This window comes from Medicago sativa, chromosome 7 (assembly GCF_051527215.1).
Source record: "Medicago sativa cultivar Bolivia chromosome 7, Bolivia_mono, whole genome shotgun sequence".
In the NCBI taxonomy this organism is placed as follows: Eukaryota; Viridiplantae; Streptophyta; class Magnoliopsida; order Fabales; family Fabaceae; genus Medicago; species Medicago sativa.
In genome coordinates, this window is record NC_140755.1 from 67,417,679 (window position 1) to 67,445,320 (window position 27,642).

Consider the following 27,642-nt stretch of genomic DNA (forward strand, 5'->3'; position numbering starts at 1 on the left):
TTTTTAAGAAACCGAAATTTTTATGTTTTTGGCTCTTGATTTTTTTTTTTCTTTTTCTAATTTTTTTTGGTAGACCTATACTTTTGTATGGTTTTATCTACATTTTCTTTCTTTTTTTTATTTTTGATAAATAAGTTTTATTGGTACCTCATCCCAAACTTAAAATGATTCTAATTCAAAAGAGCAACCTCAAACTTAGTTTCAAATCATACCAAGTTATCAAAAAATACTTTATCTAACTCAAAGAAAAATCAAATAGATAACATTAAGGTTGAAAACTTGTGACATAACTCGTCACTTAGTAACAACAAAAAAAATTATTGAATGGAGGCTCAAAGGGGTTAGCAATTGATAATAACAATAATAAGGGTGGCTTGAAATGCTTAAGGTACCAAAATAAATTGCCTCATATGTAGTGTAACATGACCGATAGTCTATAAAGAACGGCTGCAAATTCGATCAAAATAACATTCATATGGAACACTTGATATCGAAAGAATTATAATAGAAGAGTGGATTGAATATTTGGCTCATATTCTCACCGGTTATGCTATACAAAAAAGAGATGGTTGTTATGACGAGTATCTTCTGCAACAAACCCCAATAGTTATCGTGTTCTTGAACTTGGGGGTAAGCTAGCCCTTTGTTGTAATTTAAGCTTGAAATGGAAAGGTTATATAAGTAAAGCAGAGATTAAAATTAAAAATAATAATGAGGATTAGCAACAATAAAAGAACGAAATTGTTTCTGACAAGAAATCTTAACTTAGCTTATTGAAAAGGAAAATTGCATAAAGGTAAAATAATAGGTTGCCTCACATTAAGTGTGTTTTACGTCTATGACGGATATGTCAACGTTGTGCTTTGAACCTCTTCAAACCAGATTCTTATTCTTCAGATTTCAGTTCTTTGACATAATCTTCCACATGCTTCAATTCATGTTGGTTAACTTTTGTGTACCATTTGGTATGTTCCCAGATTTCAACACGATAGTTCTTGCACACACGTTTTACTGTAAAAGGACCATACCATGCTTTATGAGTGAGAGTTGGTGGGAAGAAAAAGTGACTCTATCTCCTCTTTTGAATGTTGGGGTTTCTTCAACGTTATCTGAAATTTCTTCAACAAATTTTGCTTGTCTCATTCTATCTTATTTTGATAGACTCATTCTCACCCTCGGTCATCCTCATGCTCCTCTGATCATGGCCTTCTTTAGTGTGCTCATTTTTCTACGCACCTTTTGAAAGTTCTTATTGTAGTTTATTAATTCGTATACCTTAAATAAGGGGAAATTGTTGTTGACACATATGCAAAGGCTGAGAAACACATGTAAAAGACGAAAATACCCATCGGTAGTTAACTGCCGAGGAAAATAGAACCGGCTGCAGTTAACTACCGAGGAAAACTTCTGCAGTTAACTACCGAGGAACTTAAAACCTGAAATTAAATAAGGAAATACACCTAAGTTTTCCCTTAATTAAAAACAGCAAACAAAACCGAATCATGCGGTTGAGTAAAAATATGATCCAAATACATCTGAAACGAAACGCGGTTTTTGCTGTTTTCGATTTGGGTTGGTTCGGTTTGTGGTTTTTCTATTTGGTTGGTTCGGTTTTGAACACCCATACTCCTACTTACATATTTTCAATAAAACTAGGTAATACTAAGCATTTAAAAAATAATAATTGTTCGGAGCAAATTTAAACTTCTATGAAACTAGATTACATTCTGAAAAACAGCAGCAAAACTAGCAAGATTTTCATGAGGTGGCCACATATAAAGAATTTTTTTTTAAACTAATCTAATACAGTAGGCAAAAAAAAAAAATACCATAACTATTACTTATATAAAATGTTCTTCATAAAATATACACTTGATTCAACATGAACGTATTATACCAAAAAAATGAGGCAACAACAGATTGTACCAAAAAAGCCACAATAGAATAACAGATTGTACCAAAAAAGCTACAACAAAAGAAATATAAACTAGGCTAAAGTGCAACTTTGGCCCCCTATCTTTCAAAAAATTGCGATTTTGGCCCCCTAAGTATGAAAACTACAATTTTGGTCCCCCATGTTTAGGGAAATATGCTCTTTTACCCTAACTTAAGGGAAATATGTCTATTGACCCCTTATCTTTTCAAAATGTTGCGATTATGGCCCCTTATCTTTTCAAAATGACCCCTTTTTTGGACACGTGTCGCCTTCTCAGCAGTTTTCAAAGTTAGGGGGCCAAAATTGTAGTTTTCAAAGTTAGGGGGCCAAAATCGTAACTTTTTGAAAGATAAGGGGCCAAAGTTGCACTTTAGCCTATAAACTAATAGTAGCTATTTATGAAAATTGAACTCGGCGACCCTTCAAACACTCAAATTCATACATAATTGCATCTAAGTTAAACTGACTTGCAATGTCTTTTTCACTTAAAATAAAACATGGGGTAGCTAAATATATATTATTAGGGGTAGGTAAATATAAAAATATACCTACTCGCTCAAAAAAAAAAATTAGGGTAGCCATGGCTACCTCCCCCTTATACTAGCAACTGCCCCTGCTCAAAAATAATGGTTCGATGATATGGAAAAGGATTTAAAAAATAATTATTTCAATATTACCTTCAAGGCAAAGATTGATCAATTGAACAGTTGAAATTCTATAAATAAGATCAATTACATTATTAAACATATCAACTGCAAACAAAAGAACAATTATGATGAAAAAAAAAAACAAAAGAGTGAATGTGGCAAAAAAATGCATCGCAATTGTTTGTTATGGAAGAGAGAGAGAGTATGCAAAAAAAAAATTATAGGAGGAAAAACATACTACATTAGTTAGTTGTAGAGCTTTATGCTAGTTTCAGATATAAAAGGAATTGACCAAATTTTGGTGCCCAACCACTTCAGATCAAGTTTCAGATATAAAAGGAATTGGCCAAATTTGGGTGCCCAACCACTTCATACCATCATCGTCATTACCTACTTTTATGTAGGTTCTTCCTTCCCATTTAGGTATTTTTGCTTGAAACCTAGGCCCAATGGGAATAATGGGTCTTGGAATATGATTACAACTAGCAGTTAAAAAATTGTTGAGTGAGCAATCAAGTTCCATGTCTTCCACTGTTGAATTTAACGGAGGTAAGGTCTGACTATCATCCACTAACTTTAATGCTTCGACAAAGTCAATTTTTGGTTTATCATTTAATGATGGTTTATTGTTGAGTGACCGAACAACTACCATGTCTTCCCCAGTTGAGCTTAACGGAAGTGAGGTCTTACCACCAGTAATATCTCTATCATTCACTGACTTCAGTGCTTTCACAAAATCTATTTTTGGTTTATCTTTTAATGATGATTTGGTACTTAAAGAGAAACTATCACAAACTATTATATCTCTAGGTTGGGTTTTCAAGCTCCCTTGATACATAGGGTAATTCAACAGCTTATTAGAATCTTTGGATTCACTCGGGTGAGAATAGTCTTTTGTACAAGTAGCACAATATTCTCCTTTGTTGTATTTAGTAGGAAAAATTTGCTCCTCTACTACTTGTAAAAAAATTTGTTTATCTCTAGGTTGGATTTCGGTGCTCCTTTGATTCATGGGGTAACTTGACCCCTTAATAGAATCATTAGAGTCACATAGGTAAGAACAGTCTTCCATACAAATACCACAATATTCTCCTTCGTCATCTAGAGTAGGAAAAATAATATCTTTTGCTCCTTGTGAAAATAAACTCCTTTGTGTAAGATCTCTGGCCTTTTCACTACCATATTTTTTTCTACTAATGAGTTTAAAACTAGTAGCGAATAGAGCGTCATATATATATCGATCAAATTTCCTCTTCTGAAATAAAAAATTGACTCTATTATAAATAAAACTACGCACACATATATATGCATGTTAGAGAGATATACCTTAATTAGAAAGGTGTTAGAATCTCTTTCAATTTATCAAATTAATATTTGATGATGATGATGATAATAATAATAATAATAATAATAATAATAATAATAATAATAATAATAATAATAATAATAATAATAATAACAACAATAATAATAATAATAATAATAATAATAATCTATATCTATACTATATATAGAGAAAATAACATATATTGAGCTGGTTTGTTCTTCTTCCCAAATTATCTTATACTTTCAATACAATAGTACATATAAAAAATACATAAAAGTATGTTAAAATATTAAAAAAAGTGTAACAAACTCAATCTTTATTGTCCATGATATATCAGTTTTTCTTCCTTATCTTTTATCCTTTAAAAAAGATAATGGGTGGGAGTGAATTCATGGTCAAAATTAAAAATAAGTGTTCAAACACAATACAAGTATATGTGCTTTTTGTTTTCTTTATCATTTCAAAAGTGTAACAAACTAGATCAAATATATATATACACACTATATATAAAGAAGGCTTAATACATGTTTTGGTCCCTTAACTTATTTTTTCTTCCCAGTTCAGTCCCTTAACTTTTAAATGTGTCAATTTGGTCCTTATCTTTTGTTTTCTTCATCGATTTGGTCCAATTTTATTAATTTTAAATCCCTAAAAAAGAAGACCGTTGGATCAAGGAAGTCCATCAGATCTTACTGTGTACCACCAACACCTAAGTATCTGAAATTTAATTTTTAAAAATAATATAAATCCATTTATATTAATTTAGAAATAAAAAAATTAAAAAATTGGAAAATTAATTTTCAAAAATAAAAAAATTCTAAAAAATTTAAAAAAAATTCAGGACATTTTTTTTAAAATCTGGAAAATTAATTTTAAAATGTTTTTCTACAAAAAAAAATTTGGAAAATATTTTAACTTTTAAAAATCTCGATACCAATTTATAAAAATTCAGATTATTTTTTTCAAAAATTTTATTTCAGAATCACGATTATTTTAAAAATCCAGATTATTTTTTTCAAAATTTTAATATTTTCGAAAAAAATCAGATTTTGAAAAAGTATATTTAACAAATTAATTTCGAAAATCAGATTAAAATTTGAAAATATATTTCGAAAAAGTACAGATTTTTCTTTCCAAATTAATTTTCCATATTTTTTGTAAAAAATCCGTAAAAGACTATGAATTTTTTAAAAACTTTTTTTCAAAAAAAACTGACTTTTTTTTGTAAAATTTCGATAAATATTTTCTAAAAATATTTTCCAGATTTTTTTTTTAAATCTGGAAAATTAATTTTAAAACTTATTTCTACAAAAAAAAATTTGAAAAATATTTTAACTTTTAAAAATCTCGATACCAATTTAGAAAAAATTCAGATTATTTTTTTCAAAAATTTTATTTCAGAATTACGATTATTTTTAAAATCCAGATTATTTTTTTTTCAAAATTTTATTATTTTTTAAAAAAATCCGTAAAAGACTCTGAATTTTTTAAAAACTTTTTTTCGAAAAAAACTGACCTTTTTTGTATTTTGAATATTAAATTCCTGAATTTTGTAAAAAAAATTTAATTTCGAAAATTTTAAAAATTCTAAAAATATTTTCCAGATTTAAAATAAAATATTTTTAAAAGAAAAATATTTTCCAATTTTTTTTGTAAAAAAAAAATTTAAATTAGTTTTCCAGATTTTAAAAAAAAAATTCCAGAATTTTTTTTCAAATTTTTTAGAATTTTTTTATTTTTGAAAATTAATTTTCCAAATTTTTATTTCTAAATTAATATAAATGGATTTATATTATTTTTAAAAATTAAATTTCAGATACTTAGGTGTTGGTGGTACACGGTAAGATCTGATGGACTTCCTTGATCCAACGGTCTTCTTTTTTAAGGATTTAAAATTAATAAAAGTGGACCAAATCGATGAAGAAAACAAAAGATAAGGACCAAATTGACACATTTAAAAGTTAAGGGACTGAACTGGGAAGAAAAAATAAGTTAAGGGACCAAAGCATGTATTAAGCCTATAAAGAAAATAGGAGATCTTGGACTTAGCTTTTTCATTATCCTAATTATACCATTGAACCATTGAACAACTTATTTTATAACATTGATTGTTTTTTATGTCATTAAAAAGATAAGAATTTATATTATACTTTTTTATTATATTGTTGGTTTCATTGAAATAGATAAACATTGTTCATAATTTTCAAACCTTAAAGCAATAAAAAGAACGGAAAGACATACACTAGTAATAATAATGTTTTATACGATACAGTACAATAGAGTCGATAGACATGCATGAAGTATCAGTCTGAACGCTATTATTATTATTAGGGAAATGTTAACCAGTGCCCCCGGGGCACTGGTTAAGGAGTTAAATATAGTAGTATCTTGCATTGAAACTTGTGCTGTCATCGCATTAAAAGCTTAAAAATTGTTCTTTTTGATTTAAAATTTCCACTTTTGGTTTCCTTAACCAGTGCCCCGGGGGAACTGGTTAACATGACCCTTATTAATAATAATAATAATAATAATAATAATAATAATAATAATAATAATAATAACAAATAATAATAATAATAATAATAATAATAATAATAATAATAATAATAATAATAATAATAATAATAATAATAATAATAATAATAATAATAATAATAAAAAGGTAAATATTGAACAACGTGCATTTTAATGGGTGATATCACAATCAAATCTTAATACCGTAAATGTACCTTATGTCTTTTGGATTTAGAATTCAAAGGCACGCCAACTTCATGTATTTGATTTTGATGTCTATGGTGTGATGACTTCTTGTCGCAATCTTTGATGGCAAGTTTTTTGATGCATATCATCGTATCTCTAATATCAAACAGCTCCGAAGTATATTTTTCGTGTGATGTGTTGCTCCTCCCAAAGGAAAATGTTCTCAAATATTGTAACTACAAAAATTCACATTCGCAAAGGTAAACATGAGACACTTATACTATATATGATATGATGGGCAAGGATCCTCTAAATTGAGCAATTCAGTTTAGAGTGTAAAGTAAAAAAAAAATGAAAAGGTTGTTAATGTAACAAACTAATGATTTGGTATTGATGTCCCTTCAATATCTACCTTTAATTTGTTAATTAAAGGTTGATAGGTCAAACCGTGCAAAAGTTCTTTCTTCATTCTTAATTAACGGTTGATAGGTTAAACCGTGCAAAACTTCTTCACCGTGTCAAATTTCAAAATTTAAGGTATTATCACCCCTATAATTTGAGAGAATTTCAGTTTACGCCGATCATATCTACTATTTTGTAGAGTTAAAAGAATCTTCCAAATACAAGGTCAAAATCAAAAGCTTTATTTTTACCGGTGTAAAACAAAACTCGCCAAAATAGCATAAAGTAAACACCATCTAACCCTAAATAAAATGACACGAAAAAAAAAAGTAATTCCACCACATCCATATATACCACATAACTGCTACCGTAAAACATCACCAAAATTGATGGGACTAAAATACCAAAAAAAAAAAAAAGATTGATTCATGAACACATTATATTTGAAAAACAAAAAAAAGAATAATTGGAAGACAAAACACGTTATTTGATTCATGAACACGTAAGGAGAGAGAGAAAAAGTAAAAACAGAAAAACACAATAGAAATAGATAAAGAAGAAAACGCATACATACTACATAGGACATACATGAAACAAATAACTAACCGTCTTGCGATGAAGAAGCACGCCGACAGAGAGATACAAAGAAGAGAACTTTGTTTCTGCTCCCAAAATAATGAAATTAGGTTAAGATTTTGCTTGTTTATATTGAGCCAAATGGGCCTAAATTATTAGAATAAGCCTGGTAACAAACAAATCTTATATCCTTCAAAAAAAAAAAATCTTATAATTTTTTTTTTAGCCAAATTTATTCTATATATAAAATTGTCCCAAGCAAACAATTTCGCCCTAATTTTCCCGTAGCCCTAATGATTATAATTACTGATTTACCCTAACCAAAACAAATTCACGCGTTTTATCCCTATTTCCCAAAACAAATTCACGCGTTTGCTTTTGCATATCTCTCTCCCGTCTCCTCTGCAACACAAAATCCATTTCACATCTCTCTCTCTTTCTGCGATGTGCAAGCTGAACTTGAGATGGCATTGACATCATAATGAAGCGAAAACGAAGGAGATCGAGTGTGGTTGATCTGATTTCTTGATCCCTGGGTTAGAGGAAGCGAATGCGGTGGCTGTTCCTCTTCTCTATGAATGCGATTGTTTGATTGAGAAGAGAAATCAGAGGTATTTTTAAACTTCTCCTCTTTTATGTGACAAAAGGTTTACTGCCAACTGAAATTGCAGTTTATATTTTTTCCCTTTCAATTCATTTGCGGTTCAAAATAGCTTTTTAGGTTTCTTTCGAAATCAAGGTAATTGTTGTTCATCTATTCTATATATAAAAGTTGTCCCAAGCAAACAATTTCGCCCTAATTTTCCCGTAGCCCTAATGATTATAATTACTGATTTACCCTAACCAAAACAAATTCACGCGTTTTATCCCTATTTCCCAAAACAAATTCACGCGTTTGCTTTTGCATATCTCTCTCCCGTCTCCTCTGCAACACAAAATCCATTTCGCATCTCTCTCTCTTTCTGCGATGTGCAAGCTGAACTTGAGATGGCATTGACATCATAATGAAGCGAAAACGAAGGAGATCGAGTGTGGTTGATCTGATTTCTTGATCCCTGGGTTAGAGGAAGCGAATGCGGTGGCTGTTCCTCTTCTCTATGAATGCGATTATTTGATTGAGAAGAGAAATCAGAGGTATTTTTAAACTTATCCTCTTTTATGTGACAAAAGGTTTACTGCCAACTGAAATTGCAGTTTATCTTTTTTCCCTTTCAATTCATTTGCGGTTCAAAATAGCTTTTTAGGTTTCTTTCGAAATCAAGGTAATTGTTGTTCATATGATTGTTGTGGGTTTGCTCTGTTAATTTTGCGGTTTCTTAGTTTTGTAGTTGGCCGGTGAAACAAAATTAAGAGCATTTGTTTAATTTGATTTTTGGTTATTTGTAATCTGATGAGTTTTCTAATTGTGTTGTTATCTAATCTGAATAATTAGAATTCTTTGAATGCTCAGAAGAATAAGTTTGGCTTGGATTGACAGCGGAGGAAGTTTTAGAGGTAACAAACAGAGTATCAAATTTTACTATTTTGTATTGTAATAGGTTCTTGAATCATATCAGAATTTGTTTTTGCATCAACTGTGTTATTAAAATTATACATGTTAGAGAAACAATCATTTTACTTTATAGTTTGTAGTTAATTCATGTAAATTGAGTGGAATCCTGATCACAGTGTTATTATTTTGTGATATGAGCAGTCTGATAGGATTCATGCAACTATAAAGAAGCATCTGCTGCCAATTTTTAAGGATCAATTTGAAGAAGGATCAACTTATCACCTAGAGAAATTTATGGTTGCCCAAAATGACCCTACTTTCAAAACTACTGATCATAAGTACAAGTTAAGCTTTATGGCAAGAACAAACTTTTTCAAAATCAATGCTAAAGAAATCCCTGAAAGAGTTTTCTGCTTTGTGCATTTCAATGAAATTCTGTCTGCTCACAAGGAGGATCGTTTGCTTGGTATTTTTATGCTTTTTTTAATTCAAATTTTGGTGAATTTTTAATGTTTTGTGTTATACATTGCTAACATGTAATTTATAGATGTTATCGGCCATGTTGTGGAGAAGGATGATGTTAAAGAGACTGTGAAAGAAGGAAAGACTAGCAAGGTTTTGGATGCTACTTTGGAAGATCTTGAGTAAGATTTAATTCTATAGTATATAGTAGTGTGTATTAGATAGCTTTTGAGGAAAATGTACCTCAGCAGGATAACTAAATACTCTTATGTATATTGTAGGGGAAACAAAATTCATTGCACTCTTTGGGATGAATATGCTATGAAGATGCAACAATGCTTGGAGACACATGACTCATCCCTGCCTTTGGTTGTTATCTTTCAGTTATGCAAGCTTAAGAAGTATTATGGTACTATATTTTTTAAAGTATGCTGAAAGTATTTATTTTTATGTGCGTGTTTCACTCTATGTCCGCATTAAACTGCATGAGCTTTTTTGGTATGATAGCAGTTTTCATTTTATTAATTTTTGTAGGTGTTATGGGAATCTTCAATGCTTTTTATGGTACCAAAATGATGTTGAATCCTAATATTCCTGAAGTTTCTCAATATAGGTATGATGTTGCAATTCTTCTGGCTGTAATCATTCACACCTTTTGGTTTGTTTGGTGATGTTGCAACTCGAGCAAATATGACAATCAGAATTTCCATTGGAAGTCTGCCATTGAGAAGGACAAGATCTAAGAAGCTTAATAATAGTAATGCCTTGAATGTCATTTTTTGAATAATGCTGATATTTTTTAGATGCATCTACTAACTGAGATTGTACACAATTTACATGTATGACTACATTAGTTAACCTCTATGAAGTAAAAGCTTAATAATAATAAGGCCTTGAATATAGTGTTTTAGAGAATGCTCACATTTTTGTGATGAATATACTAACTTAGATTGAACACTGATTACATAAACACTTTGATTATTTTTTTCCCTGCAAAATATGATATCCAATGTCAGATTTTACTTTACTTGCCTAGGATAAACGCTATATCTTTAAACCAAAAGTACGGCAATGTTGTGCACTTCATGCGTTCAAGTATTGTTTGGTTTGCATCATTTTATTTAATCATCTACAAGAATAAATTATAATGAGTAATCATTTTCTGTACTATTTTCTCTAAAAAAACATATGCTCCCGCGGTTATTGGCCTTACCGTATTTAACCAAAATTGCTGCAAAATGCTAGAAGCAACCGCAGGAAAATATGACAGCAGCCTTGGCAGACCAGCAACCGCAGCCAAACATGACAGTGCTGTCATGACAGCAGCCGAACTAACCACTTAACAACAGCCAAAACTGTCGTGACAGCAGCTGCACCAACCAGAAAGTAGGATTATTGGAAGTCTGCCATTGAGAAGGACAAGATCTAAGAAGCTTAATAATAGTAATGCCTTGAATGTCATTTTTTGAATAATGCTGATATTTTTTAGATGAATCTACTAACTGAGATTGTACACAATTTACATGTAGTACTACATTAGTTAACCTCTATAAAGTAAAAGCTTAATAATAATAAGGCCTTGAATATAGTATTTTAGAGAATGCTCACATTTTTGTGATGAATATACTAACTTAGATTGAAAACTGATTACATAAACACTTTGATTATTAATAATAATAACACTTTGTATGAACCTAAACTATGTAAATCCTCAATTGAACCCTCTTTTTGCAATTTCCTTTTGTATTGAATTCTATGTCCTTAATTTCTCTATATTATAAAATACCGATAATATTATTTCATGATGCATTAACTGCTGATATAAATGATCAATGCTATATCAGACCCGTGCGATAGCACGGGTCAAAAGTCTAGTCTTATAAATATATTTAACATCTCCCCTAAAAAAAATAACATCTTTTCATGTGTATGATAAAACATTGATGATGTGGGCAAGGAATAACCTTGGTAAGAATATTTGTTGTTTGCAAATGACTACTGACATGAGGAACAAATATTAGTCGGTCATCATAGGCGTTACAGATTTAATGACAATAAACTTCGATATTCTTAGTGTGTTCATGAAAAACGGGATTTGCAACGATTTGAATGGCACTTGTATTGTTAGCATAAAGTGAGGTTGGCTCTGTTCATGGAAATCCAAGTTCAGCCAAAAGACCACGAAGCCAAATTATTTATGAACAAGTAGCACACATGACACGCTACTTAGATTCAGTAGAAGATTTAGAGTCTCTCACTTGTTTCGTACTTTTCCATGAGTTCAACGAAGAGCCAAGAAACATGTACCAACCAATGACAGAGCGTCGAGTATCAGGGCTTCTTGCCCAATTTGCATCACTATAAGCACTCAAATTAGGAGAATATCCAATGGAAAAGAACATGTTGTGATGAGAGCTTCCCTTCAAGTAACGAATTATACGACAACTGTTGCTAACTGAAGATGTCGAGGAGAATGCATGATTTAACTTACTTGTTGAACAACAAAATATATGTCAGGACGAGTAATAGTCAAATAATTAAGACTACCCACAACTTGTTGATATAATAAAGGATCAGACAAGAGATCACCATCATCATGATATTCTTCAAGTTACGAAAAACATACTAAATAATATAAACTTATAACACTACCCTTCAAGTTAAAGCTTACTAAGCTTTAAGCTTGTTACAAATTACCCCAAAAATAAACCAAATGAAATAGCAGCAACCGGAGTGAGTTATTAACGTAGTGGGAGCAACAAGAATTATCAACCAGGCAAAGAGAGAAACCATCCAAGCAGAAAAACCATTTCAAACTAAACCAAACAAGAATCGGTAGGGAAAAACAACCATAAAGAAAAACCAATAGTGAGAAACAACCAAACAGAATAATCATCAAAAGGGGAAGAAATGCAATCAATCAGAAGAATCAAAAGGAAGACAAGTGCAATCAATCGATAGAATTAAAAGGGAGAGAAGTGCAATCAATCAGAAGAATCAATAGGAGGAGACCACTAGAGGGAGAAAGAAGCAACCAAAATGTTCAAATTGTGAGAACTTGACTCACCAAACAACCAAATTGTGAACACTTACTCCAAACAAACAAATAAATTGTGAGCACTTGACTCACCAAACAATCAAATTGTGAGTGCACTTTGTCTATCCACTTTTGTGAACACTTTACTCCACACCATATTTTTTTCCACTTTGTCTTCATCCTCTCTCCCATCTCCCTCTTTTCACCACCACCACAACCACCACCAAACTCAACAATCGTGTATTTTTATTTCTATCCCTCACTCACTCAACTCTCAAACCCATCCCTTCTTTCCTTTAGAAACTTTAATTCTTTCATCAACTACTCTTCATACCCTAAAACTACTAAACAAACCCCTCTTCTCTATTCCATCAAAATTACTAAAACCATGTCTACTCCGGCGAATTTCTCTTATCGCCGCCACCGGTACCAGTACTAAATAAACCCCTCTTCTTTATTTCGTCCATAAGCGCCGTCAGCGGTACTACTCCGGCGAGTTTCTCTTCTCTCTCTATTTCACTTTGTGGCTCTCTCCCTTCTCCTTCCTCCATTACACTCGACCGGATAAATTTGGAGTTTTTCTGTTGCTACCATCAGAGCTCCTCCACCGGAAATGATGGTTCAGTCTTTGTCTCAGCAGCAACATGTTCAAGCTAATTTCTTCGCTCATCGTCATTAGTAGCAACAACAACAACAACAGTGGCATCAACAAACTATGGGTGAAGCTTCAGCTGCTAGAGTTGGGAATTATATTCCTGGTCATCTCAATCTGCTTGCTTCATTGTCTGGTGGGCATGGAAATTCTGGTCGGAGAGATGAGGAACGTCATTAATTGTGTTTGTTTGTGTTTGGGTTTCAATAAAAAACATTAATGATCTGTGAAGTGTCGATACTACAAAATGGATGACGTACTGTATCCCCTGCGTATCCTGCACCAATACCTGCCCGATACTTCCCGATACATTTCAGAAGAGTATTCGAAGATTAAATTTTATTATTTTAAAAAAATAATTATCCGATACTTCCCGATACGTACCAGGAGAGTATTCGATAGTTATCCTGAACTAATACCTGCCCCGATATTTTCCAATTAATGTTAACTACAATAACTTAACTCTTGAGTTCTTATGTGTTCTTTTTTGGATATAATGCTTCTTTTTTGGATCGATATAATATAGTAGTAACAATGTTCATTTTGGATATAGTATAGCACTAATGGTGCTTTTTTTGGGATATATTGTGTATGTAATTGCCTAATCATCACTCTCTTAATCGTCAATATTATTTATATTTATCTTGATGTGCTACGAGCCTATGACTAGTTTCATTTGTTTATTAATATATTTGCATATTAAAAAAATGGTTATAATTATATTGTACATTTAATTATATAATTTTTTTATTAACGTATCCCATCGGTATCGTATCTTGATTTTTGAAATTTTTCCGTATCGGCGTATCGGTGCAGTATCGTATCTTGTATCTGGGCTTCATAATTAATGATCGAATAATAAACCAATAAAAAATTAAGTGGACTATGCATGGCAGTGGTGATGTGGGAGGAGGGTGGGGGACGGTGGTGATAGTGGTGGAGGGACGGATTGGGTGGTGGTGGAGTCGATGACACCTATGGTGTGGGAAGTTTGTTGTTGGGAAGAGAGAGGAGTAGGTGGAGAGAGAGGGTGAGGGAGCTCTGATACTGAGAGACCATGATAAAAATGTGTTTTTCATTTAATCTGAAGGTCAAAAGAAATTTGTGCTTACGTACACAACCTTCACCACTAGATATTCTATCGGTCTCCCAATCAAAACAAAAGCAATATGCCAATCAACCAATGGATATTTTATCTCTAATCATGTTGTCTTTGTGCATATTTGGTTCAACTCTCAAATGTGTCAAAATCAATTATACAATCATAAAATTGAATTTGACATATTTAAATGTTTTTTCATAGAATTGATTCTGCAACAAAATTGATTCTAACATGTAACCAGATTTATAGCTTTAGACTCTAAACATAATGTATTGCTTAATTCACTTTTACGACTATGTACTCTAATATAAACTAAAATCTAAAATCAATTTTACAAAATCAATTTTTAAACAAAAGTACTTGTGTAGTCCCTTAACTTTTTTTATTGAAAGATCGTGTGGTCCCTTAACTTAATTTATAACAATTTCGTCCTTTATCTTTTTTTTCCAAGTCATTTTAATCATTAATTTTGGTTCGTTTACATACGAATTTTCAACCTTCAAATCTATGATTTTATTTCCCAATGAGCTCCCAGTCTTTAAATTTATGGTGTTTTCACATACGTTTACATATAAATATTAGATTTTAAACTTGAAAAATCCATATGCAAACGGTCCAAAAAGACCAAAATCACGTGAAAAAAATAAAGGGTTAATTAAGTAAATGGTCCCTATAAATATTCAGAATTTTGTTTTTAGACCCTACAAAATAAAATCACACTTTTTAGTCCCTATAAAATTTTTCATCAACATTTTTAGTCCCTATAAAATTCTCCATCAGCATTTTTAGTCCTTATAAAATTTTTCCATCAGCATTTTTAGTCCCTAAAATGCTTAAGAAAAATGTCACAGGGACTAAAAAGTGTGATTTTATTTTGTAGGGACTAAAAATAAAACTGTGAATATTTATAGGGACTAAAAACTTAATTAACCCAAAAATAAAAGATAAAGAACAATCGTTATCTAAAATGAAGTTAAATGACATCGATTGTAATTTACCAAATTTTTATCACAATAAAAACAAACAGGGTAGTAGTCACGTTGGTCCTTGAATTTATAACGAGTAGCCACATTAGTCATTTAATGTATTAAAATTTTAAAATAGTATTTGATTATGCACTTTGCTAGTCAAAATAATCTTTGACGTTAAAATGTTTCATTAATATTGTACTTTAATATACTTATTTATTATCATATCAGTATGTATAAACATTTACTTACTGTCATATCAACTTCTATATAAAAAGAGTTATCTTGAGTATTGAGTAATAATTCTAGGGCTAAATACCACTTTTGGTCCTTTTAGTTTGATAGAATTCCTAAGTTAGTCCTTTAAGTTTCGAAAGTTTCATTTAAGTCCTTTTAGTTTGACAGAATTCCCATGTTAGTCCTTTACGTTTCAAAAATTTCAAATAGGTTCTTTTAGTTGATAAACTATTTCACCGTTAACCTGCAGTCAGTCTCCATTTAACTGATGTTGATGTAGCCGTTAATTTGTTGACTTGGATCAAAATGTTGCCTTTTAAAAGCTCGAGGGTGTCAAAACGCTATGTTTAATGATCACAAATGATCATTTATAGTGCTAGAAAGACAACCATTCACAACAACAAATGTCTTTCTAGCACTATTAAACGACATTTATAGTGTTAGGATGATCATTTAATTATTAACTGACAGCATAGGGTAACGGTGAAATAGTTTATCAACTAAAAGGACCTATTTGAAACTTTTGAAACTTAAAGGACTAACTTGGGAATTATGTCAAACTAAAAAGATCTAATTGAAACTTTCGAAACTTAAAAGATTAACTTGAGAATTCTGTCAAACTAAAAGAATCATCAAACGTGGTATTTGGCCTAATTCTAGCGTCAATAACTATTTTGACCAACAAAATATACATTATTTTAAAATTTTGATACATTGAGATTTGAGTACTCTTATACATTCAAAAATTAAAGGCTTAATTACACTTTTGGTCCTCGTGTTTTGGCCTACTCACGAAACTGGTCCTGCCCTTTTTAAACAGAACAAAATTGTCATTCAATTATCATTTTTGTTGCATTTTTCGTCATACCCCCCATTTTATTCTCCAAAAACGCAGAGAAATAAAAGTTTTAGACCTACCCCCTATGCTCAACCATGAAATAAATAAGGAATAAAGCATGTGAGTACAAAGAATCCACTGTATTCAACATACTAACCAAAAAAACCCTAATTTCTAAGATATGTTTCAAATTAGGGTTTTTTTTTGTTGTTGTTGTTAATGTGCTGAATAGAGTAGATTCCTTGTACCCACATGCTTTATTCCTTATTGATTTCATGGTTGAGCATAGGGGTAGGTCTAAAACTGCTTAAAACTGCCATTTCTATGCGTTTCTAGAGTTTGAAAATAGGAGGTAGGACGAAAAATGCAACAAAAATGATAATTGAAGGATGATTTTGTTCTGTTTTAAAAGGGCAGGACCAGTTTCGTAAGTAAACCAAAACACGAGGACCAAAAGTGTATAATTAAGCCAAAATTAAAATGACTTGGTACCCAAAACAAACATGTGCCCTATATCCTATATATAAGCATTTGCATAATCAAAACCTTCAAATAAGCAATGCCTAATTCAACTTCAACTTTGTTCCCACCTCAAAATGGTGAACCTTCCCAAACACCTCACTCCCCACCACCTCCTCAAACTCATCTCCGCCCAAACCAACCTTACCTCCGCCCTCCGCCTCTTCAACGCCGCCACTCGCCACCCTAACTACACCCACTCCTCCGCCGTCTTCCTCCACATCCTCCGCCGCATTTCCCCCCACTCCACCCTCCTCCATTCACACGCCCCCCACATCGTTCACATCATCCAAAACACCCCAAACCTCACCTGCTCCGAAGACATTCCTCTCACTCTCCTCAAAGCCTATGCCAAAACCTCAATGCCTGATCAAGCGTTGAAGCTTTTTCAGAATATGTTTCGGGTTTTCCGATGCCGGCCCGGTATTCGTTCCTTCAACACACTTCTTAATGCTTTTGCTGAGTCTCATCAATGGGATAGGGCTGAGAAGTTTTTCGCTTATTATGAGACGGCAGGTGTTGAGCCAAATGTGCAGACCTATAATGTGTTGATGAAGGTTTTGTGTAAGAAAGGGGAGTTTTTGAAGGCGAAGAAATTGGTGACGTGGATGTGGAGTGCTGGGATGAAGCCTGATAAGTTTACTTATGGAACTTTGATTAATTTGTTTGTGAAAAATCGCGATTTGAATTCCGCGTTGGAGGTGTTTGATGAAATGTCTGAACGAGGTGTGGAGCCGGATGTGGCTTGTTATAATATTATTATTGATGGGTTTTTTAAAATGGGTGATTTTGTGAAGGGTAAGATGATGTGGGAGAGGTTGTTAAGGGTGGAAACGGTTTTTCCGAGTGTTGTTAGTTATAATATTATGATTAGTGGGTTGTGTAAGTGTGGGAGGTTTAAGGAGAGTTTGGAGATATGGGAGAGGATGAAGATGAATGATTGGAAGCATGATGTTTTTACATATAGTGCGTTGATTCATGGGTTGTGTGAAGGTGGTGATTTGGATGGAGCGAAAAGGGTTTATGAGGAGATGGTTTTGAGAGGGGTTAAGGCGGATGTTGTTACTTGTAATGCAATGCTTAATGGGTTGTGTAAAGCAGGGAAGGTTGATGAGAGTTTTGAGCTGTGGGAGGAGATGGGGAAGTGTGGTTCGCGTAATGTGGTAAGTTATAATGTGTTTCTTAATGGGTTGTTTGAAAATGGGAAGGTGGATGAAGCGATTAATGTGTGGGAGGTTTTGCGTGAGATGGATTGTGATGTAGAGTCGGCAACTTATGGAATATTGGTTCATGGTTTATGTAAGAATGGGTATGTGACTAAGGCTTTGCGGGTGTTGGAAGGAGCTGATGATAGAGGTGATGATGTGGATGCCTTTGCGTACTCGTCAATGATAAACGGGTTATGCAGAGAAGGAAGGTTAGATGAAGCGGCTAAAGTTTTGAATTTGATGGATAAGCGTGGATGTAAATTGAACGCTCATGTCTATAATGCACTCATTGATGGGTTTATGAAAAATAACAAGGTTGACAGTGCTATTCAAGTCTTTTGGAAAATGAGCACCAAAGGTTGCTCACCGAATGTTGTGACTTATAATATTGTTATAAATGGATTTTGCAGAGCAGAGAGGTTTCCTGAGGCATACCATTGCGTTGAGGAAATGCTGGAGAAAGGGTGGAAACCAGATATTATCACATACAGCACGTTGATAGATGGTCTTTGCCAGGGCAAGATGAATGAGAATGACACGGCACTTAGGTTGTGTTATCAGTTTCTTGCAAAGGGATTTAAACCTGATATTACAATGCATAACATTGTCATCCATAGACTTTGTTCTTCTGGCAAAGTGGATTATGCTTTGCAGCTCTATTGGATGATGAGAAAGAGAAACTGTGTTAATCTTGTGACCCACAATACTGTTATGGAGGGTTTTTACAAAATTGGAGACTGTGAAAAGGCATCAAAGATTTGGGCTCAAATCTCAGAAGATGGGCTAAAACCCGACATCATCTCATATAATATTACTCTCAATGGTCTCTGCACTTGGGGTAGAGTAACGGATGCAGTTGGGTTTCTAAACGATGCTTTGGATAATGGTGTTATGCCAACTGTTATTACTTGGAACATACTAGTTAGAGCTGTGATTTTTTATGGGGAATCGACTTGATTAAAAATAACTTATTTTGGTTCCCACTTTTTTCTTATGCTTGTCGAGTTCATCAATTACAGGCATATACTTCTGATACACAAGCATTTTATTGGCTTCCCACCAGAAATATGACTAACGATATGTTAAGGTTTGAACCTAAGAAGCATTTGTTGGTATGGGTACTTGGGTGCAATATGGTTCGGAGCTTGGCCGTGTGGGGGTGCCTGCTGTTTTGCACTTGTCTGAACACAAAGGGTTGTTTCATGTGTTTTCGTTTAGTGGGAAATTTTTTAATCTTCATCAAGCCATACATAAGTTGATTGTTTTCATCAAGACATTGGGAGTTTGAGGCAGCAATTACTATACTCCTGTGATTGGTACACCAATTTTTTAAGCTACAGAGAAGGATTGACCTTGTATAGTTATTTGTTTCTCAATATACATATTTACGTGATGGATGATGCGGAGCTAAATTTAGCTTCTCAAGGTACATTTCTAAAGGTTGAGAAAAATACGTGTTTCTGTATTGACAAAAGTTATAAAGAATTTATTTAATCAGCATCACATGATAACAAAGTTACTCAGATTTTGGTGATTTTAGTGATATCACCAAATATCTTCTGTTGTTGATGCCAAAGCAAATCTGCATGATAATATCAGGCCCAAGTTGTAAGACTATACTTGGGTTTATTGTATCATGCAATATCAATTAAGAAGCTATTTCTACCAGAAACTTGTAGCTAATAACAGTAAAACGTTAACTCATTTATTTTCCTCTTCATTTTTTTTTTGAAGCTAAAGCAGCCCACCCAAATTGGCACCGGGGGAGAATCGAACCTGAGACCTTGAGGAGGAGATTTTCCCGAGGTATATCACTGTGTCAATGAAATGTTGGAGAAAGGGTGGAAACCAGATATTATCACGTACAACACGATGATAGATGGTCCTTTTCGGGGCAAGATTACTTAGGTTGTGTTTGTCCTTATATTACGATGCATAACGTACTCATCCATAAACTTTGTTTGTCTCACAACGTATGCTTTGCAGCTCTATTGGATAGAGAGAGTATTTGGTTAATCTTTTGACCAGCAATACCATTATGGATGGTTTTTAGACTGAAAAGGCATTAAAGATTTGGACTCAAATTTCAGAAGATGTGCTAAAACCTGACATCATCTCATTAATATAATAAATATTACTCTGAATGGACTCTGCTCTTGTGATAGAGTAATGATGCAGTTGGGTTCCTAAACGATTCTTTGGCTCATGATGTTCTGCCAACTGTTATTACTTGTAACATACTAGTTATAGCTGTGATTTTTTATACGGAATCAACTTGATTTAAAGTTGCTTATTTTGGTTCTCAATTTTCCCTTATGCTTGTTCAGTTCATCAACTACAAGCATATTCTATTGATATACAAGCTTCTTCTATTTATATTTGTTGGCTTCCCACTAGAAATATGATTAATGATATGTCTTAGGTTTGAACCTAAACATTAAGCATCATTTGTTGCTGTGGGTACTTGGGTACAATACAGCTTGGAGCCTGCCCTAAGGGAGTGCCTGCAGTTTGCAGCTGTCTGTACAGAAAGAGTGCGTGTTTTTGTTTTTGGGAAATTTTTTAATCTGCCTCAGGCCATTCATGAGTTGTGAGTGTGAAGCAGCAATTACTATACTCCAATGATTGATACACCAATTTGATAAGCTACACATAAGGATTGATCTTGTATAGTCTATTTACATGATAGAAGATGCAGATGCAAATTTAGCTTCTCAAGGTACATTTCTAAAGGTTGAGAAATTATGTTTTTCTGTATTGACATAGTTCATAAAGAATTTAATCAGCATCACAATAATCCAGTTACTCAGATTTTGGTGGTTTTAGTGATATCATCCAATGTCTTCTGTTGTTGATGCCAAAGGAAATCTGCATGATAATATCAGGCCCAAGTTGTAAGATTATACTTGGGTTTATTGTATCATGCAACATTAATTAATAAGCTGTCTTTACCATAAACTTGCAGCAAATAACAGTAAAAATTGAACTCATTTGTTTTCTTCTTCATTGTTGGTCTTTCTTATGGTCCTAGTGTCTGCTGACATGTTTTGTTCATAGACGAACTGAGAAGTCAAAGCCACAAGAATTGCTCCAAAAACTGCAACTTTTCTCCAATCAGTCGAAGGCGACGCAATAGAATAAACTACTGTAAAGGTCAGCAGGCCAATGAAGAAGAGGTAAACATTTTTCCTGATTCCGCTACCAGCCTTTAGTCTGGTGACATCTTTAATTTTTTCTGCCTCCTCTTTGGCTTTTGCTTTATCAACAACAGGTACCTTTTTTCTGAGGTTCTTAAAGAATAGCCCTTCGTTTCTGCCGTTTTCCAGTTGAACTTCAAACTCCGCTAATTCGTTTTCACGCTCTTGAATCTCCTGTCTGTTAATTTCTGCAGATTCCTCGAATTCTAGCATCTGGCTCTCCATGTTCGCTGTTATCTGTTAAATACAAAGTGAATATAAGAGGTCTTTTTTTTATTTACATTTTACATGGTTAGCTCGAAAGTGGAAGCAAGCATACTCTGGCACTAGCTTCATCTAATTCTTTGAGTGCATCTTCTCCAATCTTTTCAAACTCGGCGTTTACTTTTTCACCAAATTGAGTTAAGTATGCAGATCTCTCATCTAGATATTCTGTAAGACGGACTTTTCGTGTTTGAAGCGTGACAATTTGGGCTAGAAGTTCTTGTTTTTTTGTATTTCCTGGTTGAGGAGCTTGAGAATCAGACCCATTGGACTTACATAAGCACAATGAATAACTTCTTGTGTTGTAAAGTCTTTTGCAGTGGATATTACACTTGATGTTGTTCAGTTTGAAGGATGGATGTAGGGATTTCAGAGCAATCATCTTCATAACAATGGAAGTAGTATTTGCAAAGGTTCAAATGAAAAAGAAATATATTAAACTGAGGGAGAAAGGGGATGCAGCATGACAAAATTTAAGTGTGTAACAGCAAGTATTTTGGACCTCCCATTATGTTATCCATTGTAAACAAAGACGTGGACATTTTTGTTTTCTGCTAGAAAGAATCCACTGCCTTTTAGTTTAGATAATGATAATAGGAGGATTCCAAAGGATATTTGTAATTTGGAATCTATACAAATCTGACAAAAAAAAAAAAAATACTAGACAATAATTAATTACTATTGTGTTTATGTGTTGCACTATTATTTATCTATTGTGAATACGGTGAGATACTAATTATTTGTGAATGTAATTTACAACTCTGTTTAATAGAATTCAATGTAAAATTCTGAATTGATTTTTAGCATAATAATAAATAGGCTTAATAGTCACATTTGTTGTAGTTTTGGTTTTAATTAAAAAAGAAAGTTAGGCCAAAAAGTAAAAACAACGACTGAGATTACAAAAAATTGTAATTTCAGTTTTAAAAGTGGTCAATTTTGGCCTTCAAATAGTATTTTCTATTCATAAACAAAATTGAGACAATAAATTAGATTTAGGGGCCAAAAATCACTATTTTATGGGGCTAAAATAAGAGTTGGGGCCAAAGTTTCACGATTTTTATTTTTTATTTTATAAATAGTGTACCACCGCCACAATATAAACTTTTGCATTGAAAAGAAAGTCATTAGGCTTCAACCAAATACACCATGTTGCGGTGATAATTGAGAGACCAAAAATTTGATTTAAAAAATGACTATCTTCGTGAATATGATAAAGATATATTCTTGCATGAACTCTTACCTAAGAGATTATTCTTACACCCAACCAATAAAAATATGACACATGTTATTAATTTTGAAAAAAATGTGATTTTAATTAAGGAAATGGAAACAATAAATGGTGGTGGGTGGTTTTTGTTGGTTAAAGAAAGTGGAAAAACTCTTTCAAAAAAAAAAAAAGAAAGTGGAAAAAGAATAGAGAAATATTAAAAATAATGAGAAAAAATTATGATATTAATTATTTTTATTATTTTAATGAGATGTTTGATTTTAATTGGTTGGGTGTAAGAATGATCTCTTAGGTAAGAGTTCATGTAAGAATTTCTCTATGATAAAATAGGAGGATCAAAAGTGCAATTAAACATACAGTGGTATTATTAGGTCAATTAAGTCCTTTTTGATTGCTATTTGTATCTTTGAAAATCATTTTTTGCTAGTTCTTTTATTTTTACCCCACGCAATGGTCTTATATGTTAGGGCTGAGCAGATTCTGATAACCCGACCGAAACCCGAGAAACCCGCTGAAAACATAAGTGTTACGGGCGGGTCGGTTCGGTCCACGGGTACAAAACTAGCCAAAAACAGTTATGAATGGGTTTGGACGGTCGGGGTCGGTTTAAAAATATTGCAAAAGTTGCTACCCGAACCCGTCCGAATTAATGCTCATAAGAAAATATTATTATATTATTATCATATGAAAATAAGGAGGTCACGTGAACAGCCTGCTACAGCTAGGTGTCACTGTTCTACTCTAATGTGATATGACTTTGGTCTACTCTACAGCTGTATACCATACAAGACTTGACATTTAAAATTAAACAATTTAATAAAAGCAATTAATTAACCATTATTCCCATCCCTAATAACCTGTAATGTATCAACTATCAATGACAGACAGTGGTACCGGTCTCTTCCTTGTACTCCTTCTCTATCCTCAAACTTCAATCTCCATTATTCATCAAAACTCCATCGTCTTCTTCTCTCCTCCTCCTCATATCTTGCTTTCCTTTGCTGCAATTTGTTTGGCCCTCTCCCTCTCTCACTCACCTTCATTGTGTATTTTTATTGTATTTTTCATTTCCAGTAGAGGTAGGAATAGAGGTTCTATTGATGTCCACTGTGCTTCCTCTTCCTCTTCCCTATTTCTCTGTAATTTTTTCCCCTTGAGGCACATAACCGAATCAAACCAACCGTGATACCCGTCCAACCGACTAACCCGAGACCCGCCGAAACCGAAACAAGATACGGTCGAAATTGGTTCTTGTTTTGGTGCATTCGGTTTCATCTAGAATGACGATTTCGGGCCCGAACTCGCCCGAAACCGTCCGATGCTCAGTCCTATTATATGTATTTTGACATCTTCGGTTACTCCTTGTGACCGGAGCGTGGTTACTTGAATAAATTTTTTAGCTGATGTAAAAAAAAAAAAAACAAACAAACTAATATGTTGGACTTTAAATAAAAATGGGACAATGTACAAATAAAATATAGGATTCGGAAACAAACTAACTATAAATATGAATTTCACGAAATTCCAAAGGACCAATATCAGAATAATCTCTTCATTTACTAAGTGCTCCAAATAACATCCATATGTACAAATAAATGTATAAGTACATTTCCAAGATAAAAACTACTAAAATAAAAAACTAAACTCTTCATCAAATAGTGCTATGTTCATGCTTATGCAGTCTTAATCCAAGATATAAAAGATTTGCTCTCCTCAAGAAATTTCTCCATTCATCATTGCCTCAGAGAAGGAAATCAGTGTGCTGACTTCATGGCGAAACTTGGCGCCAATTCGAATGAAGAATTTACGAGTCATTCTACTGCTCCTCATGACCTCCTCCCCTTGATCAGAACTGACGCCATGGGAACTGCGTTCCCTAGAGTTTAAGCTTCTTCTTTTTTTCTTGTTGTTTTTTTTTTCTTTCTTAGCTTTGTAACCAAAAAAAAAAAATAGTGCTATGTTGTCTTCAAGCCATTATGATCTTCAGTGAGCATTTCCAACCACCTTCTTATACTTGTACCTCTTTGCAATCCATAGAAACACAAGGAAGTTGAGAAAGCTAATAATGGACAAAAGCCAGTAAAAGTAGTCAAGATGTCCTCTATTCAGATTATCTGGTATCCAACCAAGATTACCATTTCTTGTGGTAACTTTTGTTACTATAGTAACAAGCAAAGTACTAATGTAATTTCCAATTGCATTAGTTGTGAGTGAAAGTGCAACTCCTAAGCTTCTCATAGCATCAGGTGCTTGACCATAAAAGAACTCTAGTTGACCAATGTTGGTAAAAACTTCAGCACATCCAACAAGAAAATATTGAGGTACTTGCCAGAATATTGACATAGGGATAGTCTTGACATCATAGTAGTTATTCTTTCGGATCATGTCGAGACGAACGACTTCTAGAATGCCGGCGATGATCATGGAAAAGATTGAAAGGACAAGGCCTATTCCCATTCTTTGGAGCTGTGTGAATCCGTGTTCGTGGCCGGTGAACTTTCTTGCGTAAGGGACTATGACGCGATCGTATACTGGTGCCCAGAAGATGACGCTTAGAGTGTCGAAAAGTGAGAGGGCAGCTGATGGGATTTGAAAGTGAGGGCCTATGTGTTGGTCCATTGTGTTGCCTTGTAGAACAAACATTGTGTTCATTTGACTGTATACCGTTGCAAAGGCTATCAGTGTTGCCCAAACTGGGAGTAAGCAGATTATGGATTTGAGTTCTTCAACTTGTGTTACTGTGCAAAGTCTCCATGGATTTGTTAACTCTTTTGTGCGGTCAGTTTGTGTCTCTATGGCTGCCTTGTCCAAACACCTGCATGGATTCAACGGTTTTTCTAATCAGAATAGGCATAGGGCTTTTAAAAATGAATTGAACGTAAAATGATTTATGTTCGAATACATTCATGTAAAAGTGAATTGAGCAATAAACATTGAGGTTAGAAATCAATTATGTAGGCAAAATCAATTATACTCGAGAATATCCTAATATGTCAAAAATCGATTATGTACTAGTGGAGTCCATTCTACCTCCTCGAAAAGTGGAACCAAACATACATAGTGAGTTTGGCGGAATCATGGTGTTACCATGATTTTGGCAAAAGCTATACTTTAGAGCTTTCACTAAATCACATGGTCACTATAATTTCGTCAAACTCACTGTCAATTCAAACATGTACGAAGTAGATGTAAATGTGTCTATAGTAACTCACCTTAAGTTGTTTGTATGATCGAGCTTACGACTCCCTTTGATGACAGATTCAACATCAATAGTCTCATGAAGAAGATTCTTATCATCTGGAACTTGAAGCCTTAATTTCCTACAAGCTGCAACCAAGACTTGGCAAATCCTTGTAAGAGGGCTTCCACCAGGTATTTGAAGTCTATAGAGAACACTTCCACCAAAGAAAAATATAACTGCAAGGACCATTGCAACTGCAGGTACTCCAAAGCCCCATCCCCAACCAACATTCATCTGTATCCAAACCAACACCGACGAAGCAATGAGCGCGCCAATGTTAATCGAGAAGTAAAACCAGTTGAAGAAAGAGCTCTTCTTTTTCCTCTCTTTCTCATCTGTTTCATCAAATTGGTCTGCACCAAAAGATGAGACACATGGTTTGATACCACCAGTTCCAAGAGCAATCAAGTAGAGGGCTATGTACATTGCTGCAGTTTGCGCCGATGTTGGATGGCAAACATTACCATCACATGATGGCTTAAGTCCAGGTGCTGTAGCAGACAATGTTAGAAGTACCATTCCCTGCAGAGAAAATCAACATTTGTTACTAACATTGTTCTCAAAATATAATGAAACTGAACATGGTTTGCACCAATAAACAATATTTTTTGTGGTCTTAACTTACAATGACATAGATAACAGAGAAGCTAGCAATGGTCCAATATCTTCCCAAGTATGAATCAGCTAAAAAGGCTCCAAGCAATGGTGTGATGTAGCATGTGCCTGACCAAGTTGTGACACTTTTAGCAGCTGCTGCATTTCCCTGATTGAAACGTTCGCCAAGATAGTTCACCAAGTTTGTACTCATTCCATAGTATGCCAATCTTTCACAGCATTCATTTCCTGTCACAAAAATGTTTCAAAATTCAGCATCTTAGTATCTTCAAATCATAATACACAGGCATATACACAAAAGTGTTGTCAAATTACGGCTATAGCGGTAGTGGAATTTGAACAAATTGCTATAGTTCTGTAATACACGATAAACCAGCGCTATAGCATAGCGGAATTTGGAAAAATGACTATTTCCCGCGATTGACCACACTGATATATACAAGCATTCAGATACATTATTATGCAAAGTTTACACAACATTGTTTCTATAAAGATTAATCATATACCAAGAATGAACCAGCAAGCTTTCCAGTTTCCAGTCTTTTTCTTGTTGGCAGGTTTTCGGTAGATGTCAATGGTCCCATCTTGTGTGTAAATGTCTTCTTCTGCCATAGTATCAATGCAGATTCTCTATTCAATGATTCTGTTTCTCTTTGTTATCTTCAAAGACTCAACAATTTGTATGCTTCCTGAAAAGAAGTGAATAGAGATAATTAGAAGTCCAAACTATGAGACATAATTCAAAATTATTTTTTCCTTAATGCAGAATGCAGTTATAGAAAATTTGGTATCAAAGCACATTAAAAATACAAGCCAACCTTATGATAACAACACTTAAACAGAATTATTATATGCCCTTATAAAGGGTATTACAAAGTTCACTTTCTCATCATATAAAAATGACTAATATACAATCTACTTTCTTATCTTATATCATAGTAAAAAGACTAATCAACCAACAAAGAGTGTCAGTGATCTTTTTTCAAATAAA

At 33.4% G+C, this 27,642-nt stretch overlaps 5 protein-coding genes across 10 annotated transcripts; 2 read left to right on the forward strand and 3 right to left on the reverse strand.

The window, feature by feature from the left end:
• Positions 1-2,101: 2,101 nt before the first annotated feature.
• On the reverse strand, positions 2,102-7,760 carry LOC146907912 (uncharacterized). The gene is made up of 3 exons (XM_085724838.1): positions 7,619-7,760; positions 6,640-6,846; positions 2,102-3,838 (listed from the first exon to the last, which is right to left on the reverse strand). The coding sequence occupies exons 2-3, from the start codon at positions 6,757-6,759 to the stop codon at positions 2,903-2,905; spliced, it is 1,056 nt and encodes a 351-aa protein (XP_085580964.1). The 5' UTR covers positions 6,760-6,846; positions 7,619-7,760; the 3' UTR covers positions 2,102-2,902.
• Positions 7,761-9,246: 1,486 nt separating this feature from the next.
• Positions 9,247-11,172, forward strand: LOC146907913 (uncharacterized). 6 transcript variants are annotated; one of them, XM_085727397.1, is made up of 5 exons: positions 9,247-9,546; positions 9,628-9,724; positions 9,824-9,968; positions 10,077-10,155; positions 10,788-11,172. In XM_085727397.1, the coding sequence occupies exons 1-4, from the start codon at positions 9,375-9,377 to the stop codon at positions 10,116-10,118; spliced, it is 456 nt and encodes a 151-aa protein (XP_085583523.1). In that variant the 5' UTR covers positions 9,247-9,374; the 3' UTR covers positions 10,119-10,155; positions 10,788-11,172. The 6 variants fall into 6 exon arrangements, with proteins under 6 accessions (XP_085583523.1, XP_085583520.1, XP_085583522.1 ...); XM_085727394.1 differs by having other exon boundaries at positions 9,248-9,546; positions 9,824-9,951; XM_085727396.1 differs by lacking the exon at positions 10,788-11,172 and having other exon boundaries at positions 9,248-9,546; positions 10,077-10,512.
• A 5,723-nt stretch (positions 11,173-16,895) lies between these two features.
• On the forward strand, positions 16,896-22,286 carry LOC146907914 (Pentatricopeptide repeat (PPR) superfamily protein). The gene is made up of 4 exons (XM_085724793.1): positions 16,896-19,529; positions 19,838-20,822; positions 21,161-21,279; positions 21,495-22,286. The coding sequence occupies exon 1, from the start codon at positions 16,973-16,975 to the stop codon at positions 19,058-19,060; it is 2,088 nt and encodes a 695-aa protein (XP_085580919.1). The 5' UTR covers positions 16,896-16,972; the 3' UTR covers positions 19,061-19,529; positions 19,838-20,822; positions 21,161-21,279; positions 21,495-22,286.
• LOC146907915 (uncharacterized) lies at positions 20,729-21,952 on the reverse strand. Its single transcript, XM_085724795.1, has 3 exons — positions 21,620-21,952; positions 21,056-21,537; positions 20,729-20,971 (listed from the first exon to the last, which is right to left on the reverse strand). The coding sequence occupies exons 1-2, from the start codon at positions 21,950-21,952 to the stop codon at positions 21,091-21,093; spliced, it is 780 nt and encodes a 259-aa protein (XP_085580921.1). The 3' UTR covers positions 20,729-20,971; positions 21,056-21,090.
• A 2,436-nt stretch (positions 22,287-24,722) lies between the features above and the next one.
• On the reverse strand, positions 24,723-27,401 carry LOC146907916 (protein NRT1/ PTR FAMILY 8.1-like). Its single transcript, XM_085725499.1, has 4 exons — positions 27,158-27,401; positions 26,662-26,879; positions 26,008-26,558; positions 24,723-25,610 (listed from the first exon to the last, which is right to left on the reverse strand). Exons 1-4 carry the CDS (start codon positions 27,261-27,263, stop codon positions 24,779-24,781), a joined length of 1,707 nt encoding a protein of 568 aa, XP_085581625.1. The 5' UTR covers positions 27,264-27,401; the 3' UTR covers positions 24,723-24,778.
• Between the last annotated feature and the right edge of the window lie 241 nt (positions 27,402-27,642).

Excerpts from the sequence above, each read along its gene's own strand:
- LOC146907913 (XM_085727392.1), top strand. The coding sequence starts at position 9,375 with ATGGTTGCCCAAAATGACCCTACTTTCAAAACTACTGATCATAAGTAC. Across the intron at positions 9,547-9,627 it reads CAAGGAGGATCGTTTGCTTG|ATGTTATCGGCCATGTTGTG; the intron begins GTATTTTTATGC and ends TGTAATTTATAG. Across the intron at positions 9,725-9,823 it reads GCTACTTTGGAAGATCTTGA|GGGAAACAAAATTCATTGCA; the intron begins GTAAGATTTAAT and ends TGTATATTGTAG.
- LOC146907915 (XM_085724795.1), bottom strand. The coding sequence starts at position 21,952 with ATGAAGATGATTGCTCTGAAATCCCTACATCCATCCTTCAAACTGAAC. Across the intron at positions 21,538-21,619 it reads TAGATGAAGCTAGTGCCAGA|ATAACAGCGAACATGGAGAG; the intron begins GTATGCTTGCTT and ends TGTATTTAACAG.
- LOC146907916 (XM_085725499.1), bottom strand. The coding sequence starts at position 27,263 with ATGGCAGAAGAAGACATTTACACACAAGATGGGACCATTGACATCTAC. Across the intron at positions 26,880-27,157 it reads AGCTTGCTGGTTCATTCTTG|GAAATGAATGCTGTGAAAGA; the intron begins GTATATGATTAA and ends TTTTTGTGACAG. Across the intron at positions 26,559-26,661 it reads TCTCTGTTATCTATGTCATT|GGAATGGTACTTCTAACATT; the intron begins GTAAGTTAAGAC and ends TTTTCTCTGCAG.
- LOC146907912 (XM_085724838.1), bottom strand. The coding sequence starts at position 6,759 with ATGATATGCATCAAAAAACTTGCCATCAAAGATTGCGACAAGAAGTCA. Across the intron at positions 3,839-6,639 it reads CTAAATCCAAAAGACATAAG|AAGAGGAAATTTGATCGATA; the intron begins GTACATTTACGG and ends TTTTTATTTCAG.
- LOC146907914 (XM_085724793.1), top strand. The coding sequence starts at position 16,973 with ATGGTGAACCTTCCCAAACACCTCACTCCCCACCACCTCCTCAAACTC.